Genomic DNA, 12,318 nt, shown 5'->3' with positions numbered 1-12,318 from the left:
GTCTGTATTTTTTATATATAGTATGTATAGTAGTATGTTTTTGTATTAATCAGGTTTGTGCAAAATTCAGAACTGAAGAATTGGTTCCAGTTTAGATTGACAATTGAATTTGAATCAAAATGTGCAACAACAAAAATCATAGTTCTAATGCAGTAAAATTCAACATAGAAAAGAAGTGTCCTTCCACCCTCAGGTTATATACAACAACAATCAAAATAAATACAAATATTAAGGCAGAATTTAAATCTGTTTGCCACCTCAATTCAAATTCAAGAAATTAAATATGAGGGAATTGAATAGGAATAGAAAAGACAAGCTCAGTTGGATAATGCATGGCAGTGATGGCATCTTTGAAGATATTAATGTGCCATCACTGCCATGCAGAGTCTTGTAACTATAGTGCTTTACCACTTTTTGATAAGTATGACGAATTAAAAAAAAAAAAAACTAATTAAATTAAGTGCAAAAATCTCTGCAAAGACAAGTTTTTGTACACCTGCACATGATCCACAGGTCTGCATGAGTGCAGAGAGATGTTCATAAATATGCGCAAATGAAGGCATCATTTATATCATAAATCATAAATACAGTAGGACCATTATGTTAAAGAGGTCCTCTTATGCCTTTTCACGTTCAGTGTGTAGTGTTGCTGTTTGATCATGAAAAAGCTCTGAGTTCTTCTCTATATCATCAGTGTCAGTGTTTCTGAACTCCTGAAACACCTCCTTCTTCCGGGAACGAACACGTCACAATATTCCTCATTATAATAATTAATGCGCAGAATAAAGGGGCGGGGCCTGGTTGAGTTAGTTAGTAGTGTGTTGAAACTGGTGGTTATGGTAAGGGGCGGGACATTTCCCAAACACACTCGAAGCGCTCGACCAATCACAACACACTGCTCCAGCCGACCAATCAGAGCGCAGTGTGCTTTTCAGAAGGAGGGGCTTCATAGAGACAGGAAGTAAACAGAGCGTTACTGACAGACTGGGAAGAGAGGAGCCGCAACAATGGAGAATATGAGGAAAAAAAATCAACATTCAAGCAGGAAAACCTGTTCTAGTAGAGACTGAAACAACATCAAGACTTAAAGGGCATAATAGGTCCTCTTTAATGTTGCAAAAAGCTTGTCAGTCCATTACGAGTTGTCCATTGTACTCTTATTTTTGGCTCTTGTTTTGGAGCGCGTGTTGACCTCTGATGTTGATGGTGTCGGGGACGCAGCAGAATGCAGCTCAAATGGGGGATCTTCCTCTTTTACGGTCACGTCTTCACATTCGTCGTCCATCTCCATCTGATGTTTTGTGCAGTGTTTCTCAAAGGTGGACATCTTCACGAATATTTTGTTGCACACCTTGCAGTGGAAGAGCTGCTCTCCGTTGTGCAAGTGCAGTTTGAGCTGCAGATAAGAGGACTGAGCGAAGGTCCCGGAGCAAACGCTACAGCAGAGCGTCCCGCCGCCCTGGTGGCTCTTCTCGTGCTGCTTCAACATGGACACCGACCGGAAGCCCTTCTGACACGTGGCACACACGAACCTGCCCTCACCCAACTCCAGAGCCTGATGGTTGAGCAGGTGTGCAGACGTGCGGAAGGCCTTCCCACACTTGTCACACTTAAAAGGGCGCTCGCCTGTGTGCAGGCGCAGGTGTATCACAAGCCCGGCCTTCTGTGTGAAAGCCCTATCGCACTGTGTGCATTTGAAGGGCTTCTCGCCGGTGTGGAGCCTGCGATGGGTCTTCAGGTGTGAGGCACGGCCGAAGCTCTTGTTGCAGTCGGGGCACTTGAAGGGCTTCTCGCCGGTGTGGATGGTCTTGTGGCGCAGAAGTTGGGACGACTGCATGAACATTTTGGAGCACACACTGCATTTGTACTTCCTCTCTCCGGAGTGCGATCGCATGTGCAGAGACAGGTGGGACGAAGAGATGAAGGTCTTGGAGCAAAGCCGGCAGGTGTGAGGCTTTTCCCCGGCATGGCTGCGTTTGTGCAGGACCAGACGAGAAGAAAGAGAGAAAGATTTGTCACAGTAGGGGCATTTGTAGGGCTTGTCTTCTGTGTGCATTCGCTGGTGTTTGGTGAGCATGGAAATCTGGGTAAAAGATTTGTCACACAGGCCGCAAGGGTGAGATCGAGGCTTGGACGAGTGGGACATGCCGAATGATTCAAAAGTCCATCACACCTAATGACAAAAACATTGCCTGAGTTAACCAATGATTATACAGTGAGTTCAAGATGTATTACAGGTGTAATTGAGAGTCAGCATTTATTCTAAACAAGTTTGAGAACTAGAGCAAATGGAATAATCAACTCTTTACTAATGTATACAACGGTATAAGAACTTAGAATTGTCAAAAGTACCGACTGCGGCACTAACATTTTAACAATGTGACGATAGCAGCATTTCCCTCTAGCATTTTGAGCGCTGTCGAACGGATTCTTAAACATCTCTGATTGGCCATTGCGTTCACACGCTCAACATATATGTCTCTGATTGGCTACAATGATCAACGCTTCAAAAACATGTTGTCTTTGACGCTTACACGGATACACACCGTGAGAGTTTGAAAGTGGCGTCTATCAGTAGATATATTGGGGATCAGCTCATAGACACCTGCTTTTAAACACTCCTGTGTGCATCTGAGTAAGCACTTGGTGAAGAGCGTCAAAGATGTTATTGCTGATCATTGTAGCCAACCACAGACATATCTGTTGAGCGTGAGAACGCAATGGCCAATCAGAGACATATATGTTGAGCATGTGAACGTAATGGCCAATCAGATGTGTTTAAGAATCAGTTCAACAGTGCTCAAAACGCTAGAGGGAAATGCTGGTATCATCGCTTTTTCAATTTTCAGTACCAAGAAGTCAGTACTATTTGACAACACTAAGAACGATTTAAATAGATATGCAAATGAGGCAACATCATTTGTTTCTGCCAAAATAGAAAACAAATAACATTTTCCTGCATTTCCACATGTGTTTCATGTGATTGTTTTTGTTGATTTGGATGTCTTCATTGTCTATGTATTTTTTATTGTGTGATATTGTATATGTTTGTATGTTTTACAGGGCTCAGCTGAAAAAGAGATCTCGGTCTCAGTCTGGTTCCCTGTTAAAATAAAGTTAAAATAAACTAATAACAATGGAATAATCCAGTTAACAGGGAACGTTCTCAGAACTTTAGTTAATGTTGCGGCAAGGTTCTCTCAAAGTTATGAACAAACGTTCTTCCAATGTTAATAGAATGATAGTTTAAATGTATCTGGTCTTTGATAATGTTCTCAAAACATAAGCACATAAACATTATTTATACATCATTCATGAAACGTTTCCTCTGAAAGGTTTTGGTTGGACGTCTGTCTAACATTTTTGTTTCGGGACGTTCAGAGAACATTCAAAAGTAACATTGCTTGCTAAACGATGAAATGTAATGTTCTCTTAATGTTCGCATAACCAAGAAAATATACATATATATATTTTTTTTAAACTGGGTTTTTGAACGTTCAGAGAAAATGAATAAATAAAGTTTTCATAACTTAATGGGAATGTTAGCAAAACGTTCTTAGGACATAATTTTGTTAGCTGGTGGATATAAATCTTTCCAACCAAGTTTGATGTAAACATAAGGTTTGGTATTTATGTATTATGATTGCATTTAAATTGCAAATATTTCATCACATAGCAGATTTTTAACCAGTGGCCTTCAATTTTATGAAGGGCTCTTAAAAGTGTGACATATTTGTCCTTATCTGCTTCATTTGACGTCTCAGCTGTTTGTTGCCAATGGCAGCAGTTATACAGTATCATATTACATAGACTTTCAAATTTAGCTAAAACACTGAATAACTCAAAATTAATATATTATTTAATAAAGGAGGGGAGAATTAATTTAGCCTACTCTACACATAGTAGCCTACATGAGGATCTCCATTCATTTAAATGTTTGGAAATATGTTTGAAACTTGTAAAGATAATAACGCATTATTTTATATTTTATCATCTGTAGCAAAACCAGATAATTAAAATGGCCTTAAAAACATATTATAGTTTTATATGGTTGAGGACAGCAGGTTTGAGCAACATTTTACACATTTCCTTCCTGGAAAATTGCCTCAAAAACCGCGTCTGTCTTCACACATCCAGAATATGATGCAGCAAATAACCTTAGCTGAGTATGTCCACTAATAACTGGGCGTGGAATAAAGTCTGTGTGCCCAACAGAGAGGTTTTCCCCACAAAAGACAAGCAAACATGACTTACGCCAGAGGAAACATTTCTTGAGGGCTGAAATACTTGATACAGATTTCCTCATTTCACCCTGTTCGTGATTACGCAACATCCAATAATGCAAATCTGCAGACTCACCGCTTTCACCAGTTTCCTCACAGAACATCTTCACTCCCTGAACTGAAGATTTACAGAGTATCTCGTTACATTATTCAGTGCACAAGAGTCAGACTCTGGTTATGGTGAGATAAGCTAATTCACCACAGATGAACGGACACAGATGTAGAATATGGCGCCATGAAATACACGTCAGCATTTTCAGGTTTTTGGCGAAAATCACACGAGCTGACAGCGATATTATCAGTAGATGTAAACAAAGGGAAATCAGTTTCTCTCGTTCATGGTGGAAGCCATACAGAAAGCAGCCTGGGCACTGCTATCAAAATAAAAGTAGCCTAATATAAATATATTTAAGGTAGTCATAAATCCACTAGCTGAGTAAATACAGATTCCAGGATGTTACATTTATTACAGTCGGGTTTTTTTTTTTTTTTTTTTTTTTTTGCAAAGTAGGCTTACTCATAATACATAAAAAAATGGATCTCCTTCTAACATTTTAGAAAGCTTCCAGAATCCTTGTTTCTTTCTTTTCGATTTTGAAGAGTGAAGCCTGTTCTTTATTTTTCCTTCTCTTTACTATTCAGTCATCTAGGTGTCATTTCCTCGAAACCATAACCACAAATTAACCATGGTTTTACTACAGAAAAAAAAAAACGGTTATTTTGCTAAACCATGGACCATGGTAACCAAATGAATGGTTTTCAAACAGGCTATCCTGTTCTTTGGTTTGCAACAGTTACGTGTCTGGTTTAGTTAAAAACGGATTTTTATTTGACAACTAATTCACTGAACTAGTGATGGAAAAATGTAAGTTTCGTTTTCTCTAAACATCCTGTTTCTAGTGAACAGAAACCTAGAGAATGTGCTCGCGCTGAGCGGTTTATGACCAGTCTCATTCTGATCGCTGGATTCACTCTGCATCAGGACCACTGAAGGTAGGACATAACCGCATGTAGAAGTTTAGAAGTTTTTTTTTTATGCAATAGACAATAATATAACTCAACAATATAACATAACTTATATGTATTTTTTATTTAATAAGTACAAAAGGGGTTAATAAAAATGGCATTTTTTTATTTATCACAAGTATGAATAATCTATTTTATTATTTCCTGGAACCTATGCTTATAGGTTCCCGTCATCAAATTCGCAAAGCTGCTCTGTTTTAGAGACTCATAGTAAGATGAGGAATCTCGGTGTAATTTTTGACACCAGCCTCACTTTTGATTTCTTTGTCCAGAGTAGTGTGTGAAGGCATCCTTTTTCCACCTCAGAAATATTGCCAGACTACGCCCAATGTTATCTGTCGCTGAAAAGTTGATTAATTCTTTTGTGGTCTCGGGGGACTGTAATGCAGTTTTAACTGGAGTTTCTAAAACCACAATTAATAAACTGCAATATGTACAAAATTCTGCTGCACGGATCTTGACGGGAGCTAGGAAATTTGACCATATTACTCCAGTTCTGAAACCCTTACACTGGCTCCCGGTCAGGTTCAACTTCCGTGTTGATTTTAAGATCATGATGTTGACATGCAAGGCATTACACGGCTTAGCTCCGCAATACTTATCTGGTTTATTAACCACTTACACTCCAAATCGCCGACTGCGCTCCTCACAGGTTAATTTGTTAACTGTTCCACACACGCACCTAAAATCTATGGGCGACAGGGCTTTTTCTGTCTATGCTCCTTCACTTTGGAACTCTCTCCCCCCTGAACTTAGGGAAGCACAGACTTTTGGCATTTTTAAAGCTCTTCTCAAAACACATTTATTTAAACTTGCATTTGAATGCTGATGTCTTATTGTGATCGTTTTATAGTTATTTTTATATTGCTGTTTTTGTTTCTATTCATTTTTACTTGTTGTATTTTCCCGGGGGACTGTGATTTTATGTACAGGGCTTTGAGAAGCTGCTTTTAAAGGCGCTCTATAAAATAAAGTTTATTATTATTATTATTATTATTTTACATAGTAGATATACACTTAAATGGCAATTAATAGGTAATTTTCATTGCCATTTAAGTGAAATTACTGAACTTAAATATACGAGCTTCATAAAAATGACCATTCTAGGAGGAAATTTCAGATGGCATTTAGAGGTTTTTGCATCTGAACTCTTCATATATATATATATATATATATATATATATATATATATATATATATATATATATATATATATAGCAAATGCACGCACATTAATCAGAGATTAAAATAAAATTTAAATTCAGCAATTTCAGGTAGGCTAATTTACCACATAAATTGAATGATTTGTACTACACTGGTTCTTGAGGCAAAGTTGTTCAGAATGAGATCAAACATATGATTCATTTGAACATTGAATGTGTGTATGCAAGTGCTAAAGAGCCAAAGGGGAGCACTGTGGATATTAGGGGTGGGACTAGCCAACAACACACAGTATAAGATTCAAGTGTGCAGAATGAAAACTTCTGAACTGGTTCAGTTGTGTACATTCAGTTATTATTTTCTCTTGTGGACTATATGGAATAATCTGTTATGCTGTTTAGCTTATTCAGGGCAGTGCAACATAAAGAACAATTTTTATGTGTGTAATCTTATGAGCAGAACTGTGTTTTATCTGGAGGCCACAGGAGACCCAAGAAAGCAAGGCAAACTATCTACTTAAATGTGTATGAAAAAAGAGAGATTACATCTACAGTGTTGTAACAGTTTCCAATGAATAACTGTTAAAAAAGCTGGCTTCTTTTAATAATTTGGAGAATTTTAAAGTTAATTATTGTTTTTTAAACAGTTAAAATTGTTACCCACACAGGAGAATGTAAAAGAAGAACAATGAGTTCAGCATCGAGGCAGAAGAAGAAAAAGAAGTATGTGGTTTTATTCACTACATGTTTTTGGAACGATTATGTTTTGTTCCTGTTTGCCTGTGTTCCCTTTGCTAGTTTGCATGTTTTTTGACTGAGTTCACACATGTTTCTGGTTCCGTTAATCATCCCTGTATGCATTTAAAGGCCCACTGAAGTGCCTTGAATGTGTTGACGTAATGTCCGCTGCAGTAGGGGTTCAGCCAAAAAGTCGGCAGCTGGCAGCAGGAAGTAGCTGCCGTTGACAGCCGGAAGCCCTGCCATATTAGGAGGGACCTGCCATTTCGTGGCAGCCAATCAGTATCGTCCAACGTAGTAGCAACCAATCACATGTAACTGGAAGTCAAGCGACAGCAGCCAATGGTCAATGGTGGCGCCGGTGATAACCATAAAACATGGTGAATCATGTTAAACCATACTAGAACATTTTCAAACTTTTTCAAACTTTCTGGCTAGGCCTTTTCAAGCCAACTTAAAGTTTGTCTACGAACTTTACCATCTAGAGTTCAGGATTGTGGTCTATCATTCTGATTTCAGAACAACAAATACAAAGCCTGTTTCAAAAGTTACAGCTGCTTCATTAAGCAAAGACAAGATGTATTAAAATAGTACTACAAATGTAAAACTAAACTTAAATGATAGCAAAATATGATTTTAAATAAAGGTAATCGATGAGACAAAGTTCTTTTTTTCTTCTTTTAGACAGGACTTTCATTATTTAAGTTTAAATGTTGTATATTTAATATGTATAAAGAATATATATTTAATAAATATACAATATGATTACATATGTATGTATATATTTAATAATTTAAAAAAACATGTACACTCATTCATAAATTATATTTATACACGTACAAATTCATACTTTATATATTATATTTATAATAGGCTATACAGTATATTATATTTCGCTGCGTGTCATCCGCACCAATTACAAAAACAAAAAAACAACTATAACAAATGATTTAGCCTTTGTTGCCTTTTTGAATTCACCGTATAGGACTAAAACGAGGTTGATCGCGAGTTAAAGCGCTCTGTATCTGCTGCTCACTCGCATTCGTTTCTAGCTGGCATGAACACGTTTCATCAACTGTTCATGTTTAAATAAGGCCAGATTGTTGACAATCACACCCACTGCTCAAACATTCTAAAACTGCGAAACCAGTTGAAACAACTGGATTGAACACTCCAATTTTCCGATTTTTTAAAAAATAGGCAACATTAGCTACAATATTTATAATTTAATTAAGATAGGGACTATTTGGACAGAGATTTATTCTGAAAGGAATTTTGCCTTTGCCTGTTCTCATTATTTAAGTTTAATAAATGGGGTAGCGTATATTTAATAAATATACAATATGATTACAGGCATTTCTTTCTGTATGTATAGATTTCATTATTTAACAAACATGTACACACATTCATAAATTATATTTATATACGTACAAATTCATAATTTCAAGTGTAGCTTAATGTTTGTTTGTTTTTTGTATTAGGCTATGTCTATGATCTTCGTTACTTGATTTATATTTGATAAACCTTTTTTTCATCAAATAATATAAAATTATTACTAATAGAAGTATTTTATTTAAATAAGTGCTAACATTTTATATTGATATAATAACTTATTTGCATGGCTAAAAGCGGCATCCACCTCCGACTTCCGGTTATTAGCGGCAGCTGACGTCAGCTGCCAGTGGCAGCTTCTTCCTGCTGCCAGCTGCCGATTTTTCGCTGAACCCCCTCTCGTCCACTCGTCCACTGACACATATCGATCAGCTCCTCCCCTTTTTTAAATAGCCAATAGTGTTTAGTTTAAATCACAGTTCAGCCAGAGCCATTGAGCTCGGTAAAGCCTCAGTTTCCTTTCAAGGGAACTCGCGCTGTGTCAAATGATGCTTAGGGAATGCTTTGCGTGACGTCATCTTGAAGCACATGTAAAATCAGTCCAATGTTTTATTTTATTTTATTATTATTATTTTTTTATTATGCCTTAAACAACATATACAGAACAATACAACAGACAATATAAAGCCAGGGAAATAAAGGAAAGAAAGAAAAAATAATGATAATAAAAAATAAAAATAGAAATAAATAAAATAAAATACACTCAAAAACATGCAAGACCTTTACATTACTCAAATATTTTGAAGACAGAACATTAAACGGACAGTTTTAATAGCCTTTCTATTAGTGCTATTTTGAATAGTACAAAAGTAACTTTCCAATTCTTTAAAAAACACTGTAAAACAGGGTTTTCTGTTAGAAAATTTACACTTATGGATGTGAAACTTAACTAAAAGAATAAACAGATTAATAACAAAGGCTTCGTTATTCACATTATCCTGAGTAAAATATCCAAAAACTACATTTTCAAAAAGCAAAATAAAATTAGAGAGCAACTTTGATGTGATAAACACAGAGACGTCATACCACAACTTTTTAACAAAACTACAGTGCCAAAAGACGTGAGATACAGTTTCCAATTGCAAAGAGCAAAAAGAGCAGAAAACATCAATATCCTTCTTAAATTTACTAAGAAAATGTTTAACAGGATAGAATTTATGAATAATTTTGAAAGAAATTTATTTTACCTTGTTTGTAACAAAAAACTTATGAGGCAATAACCAAACACTTTCCCAGAGTTTCTAACAAATTTAGCCCAATAAGCAATAGAGCAAGGCTTGGTAGTAACCTCCTTTAAAAACAGATCGCGAATAGATTTGTTATTTTTAGTCTGTGAAAAACAAAACATCAGTCCAATGGTGTGACGGAACATCAGAGGCGGGTGACGTCATGAACCAGGAAGTATAAAACCTGCCCAAAACAGAGCTCATTGTTAAATGTCCTTGTCTATTTGGTGTTCCTTTGTGGTGTTTGGTGTTTTTAGCCCCCAACAGCGCCTTCCAGGCAGCGAGGGGATGGGTAGGTTTAAGGTTGAGGTTAGGGTTAGCTGCCTGGAAGGAGCCATTGGGGGCCAAAATGCACCATCGAGCTTGTTTTGTCTTTATATCAGTCTATACACACACACACATATATATATATATATATACACACACACACACTACCATTCAAAAGTTTGGGGTCAGTAAGATTTTTTTATGTTTTTAAAATAAGTATCTTCTGATCACCAAGGCTGCATTTATTTATAATGTATATTTATAAAAAACAGTAATATTGTGAAATATTATGACAATTTAAAATTACTGTTTTCTATTTTAATATATTTTAAACTGTAATTTATTCCTGTGATTAAAGCAGAATGTTCAGCATCATTACTCCAGTCTTCAGTGTCACATGATCCTTCAGAAATCACTCTAATATGATGATTTGATGCTCAAGAAACATTCATTATTATTATCAATGTTGAAAACAGTTGTGTACAGTTTTTTTTTTAATCAAAATTCTTTGATGAATAGAAAGTTCAAAAGAACAGCATTTATTTAAAATAGAATATTTTTAACATTATAAATGCATTTACTGTAACTTTTGATCAGTTTAACTCATCCTTGATGAATAAAAGTATTGATTTATTTGATTTCTTTCCCCCAAAAAATTAAAATAAAATTCTTACTGACCCCAAACTTTTGAACGGTAGTGTTTAATGTTACAAAAGCTTTAGATTTCAGATAAATGCTGTTCTTTTGTATAGACAAACTTTCTGTTCATCATAGCATCATGAAATAAAAATGTAAATAACTGTTTTTAACATTGATAGTCCTCTGGGGGGGTTTGAACAAATTGTTATTGATTAGCTATTCAGCTGAATGTTATTACTTACTAATTCATTAATCAGAGTTTCTTGTTAGTTAATAATAGTTACTAGAGTGTTAACAATGGGTCATTCAATTGTTCCGGTGTAGTTATTCATTAATGACATAGCATTATTCTAAAATGTGACAATTATATCTTCTAAATGTGAATTTTGTCATTGTTTTGGATATACTAAAAGACAAAAAATATCGTCGTTGTTATATTGTGGTTGTGTTATATTTCCTGAAGATACCTAAGTGTCACAGTGTGGCTGTAATGTGCACATGATGAAGAAGATAATAATCTAAATCTTTAATACATCCAAACAAGGAATTTATTAAAGATTTTGATTATTATCTCCATCGTCATGCGTGCATTACAGCCACACTGTGACAGTTTTATGCTTAATCCCATAACTAATATGGTGGAGTGGAGTGTTAATGTATTAACTAACATGAACTAACCATGATCAATACGTTTGTAGGGTAGAGTGGGGGAAAACGCCCCCCTGGGGTAAACCGCCCCCCACCTGTTTTTCCCAAAATAACCACTAAAAGTAGTCAATATAGGTTTTTACTGTTGCTATGCACTACGCTGATAACGGGGATATACAAATCTTTATGGAGAAGCTGACACCAGCGACACATTTGAAGAGAAGAGGATTAAATGGTAAATGCTATAATTTTCAGATATTAGTAAATAAGTGTTTAAGAGAATATTGTTCTGCAGGATATCACAGTGATGTATGATAGATGAATAGTGAAGTCTGTAGTTTGAGATCATATATTATTTATAAGGAATATAATTATATTTTAAAAATTAAACATTATTTTAAAAAACTCATAGCTTGTGGGGTAAAACGCCCCCTACGCTGAGGGGTAAAACGCCCCCCCCTGGGGGCATAGTTTCTCTATCATAATTACTATAATAAAATATTTCTGTCTATCAAATCCTTTGTTTTACACTTAATGCAGTATAACTAGGTGGTAAAATCAAAATATTTGAACAAAACATGAAAAAAATACCTCAAGTGAGCATTAACTAGCTAGCTTGCTAGCACAGTTAGCTCACTGATGGAAGGTAGTTAATTTTGCCTATTTTGAACATTTCTGAAATAAATATTAATATATATATACATGTTGATACATTACTTGCCTTTTACCTTTAGAGATTAAAAACTATTGTCTGTTAATTTTGCTGTTTATCTATGAAGCAAACTGGTTGGTAAGAAAGGGGGCATTTTACCCCACCTTGGGGGGCGTTTTACCCTACCGCTGGGGCAAAACGCCCCCTTTGTACAAAAATATTTTCAGTGGAAATACTAATTAATTATGAAGGCTGAGCAATTTTAATATTTGGTGAATAACTCCTGC

General features: G+C 35.8%; 1 protein-coding gene across 1 annotated transcript in view; it reads left to right on the top strand.

Annotated features, from left to right (window-relative positions):
- The first annotated feature begins 4,413 nt into the window (after window positions 1-4,413).
- LOC311298304 (sacsin-like) overlaps window positions 4,414-12,318 on the top strand; it is a 32,006-nt gene continuing 24,101 nt past the window's right edge. The window contains exons 1-2 of the mRNA XM_084421112.1: window positions 4,414-5,276; window positions 7,138-7,192. Coding sequence (XP_084277238.1) covers window positions 7,158-7,192 — 35 coding nt within the window. The 5' untranslated portion in view covers window positions 4,414-5,276; window positions 7,138-7,157. The remainder of the gene's footprint in view (window positions 5,277-7,137; window positions 7,193-12,318) is intronic.

The sequence above is a fragment of the Rutilus rutilus genome (genome assembly GCF_951802725.1).
Source record: "Rutilus rutilus genome assembly, chromosome: 10".
NCBI lineage: Eukaryota > Metazoa > Chordata > Actinopteri > Cypriniformes > Leuciscidae > Rutilus > Rutilus rutilus.
The sequence above is the reverse complement of the archived record's forward strand: the minus strand, read 5'-3'. Positions and strand labels throughout refer to the sequence as shown.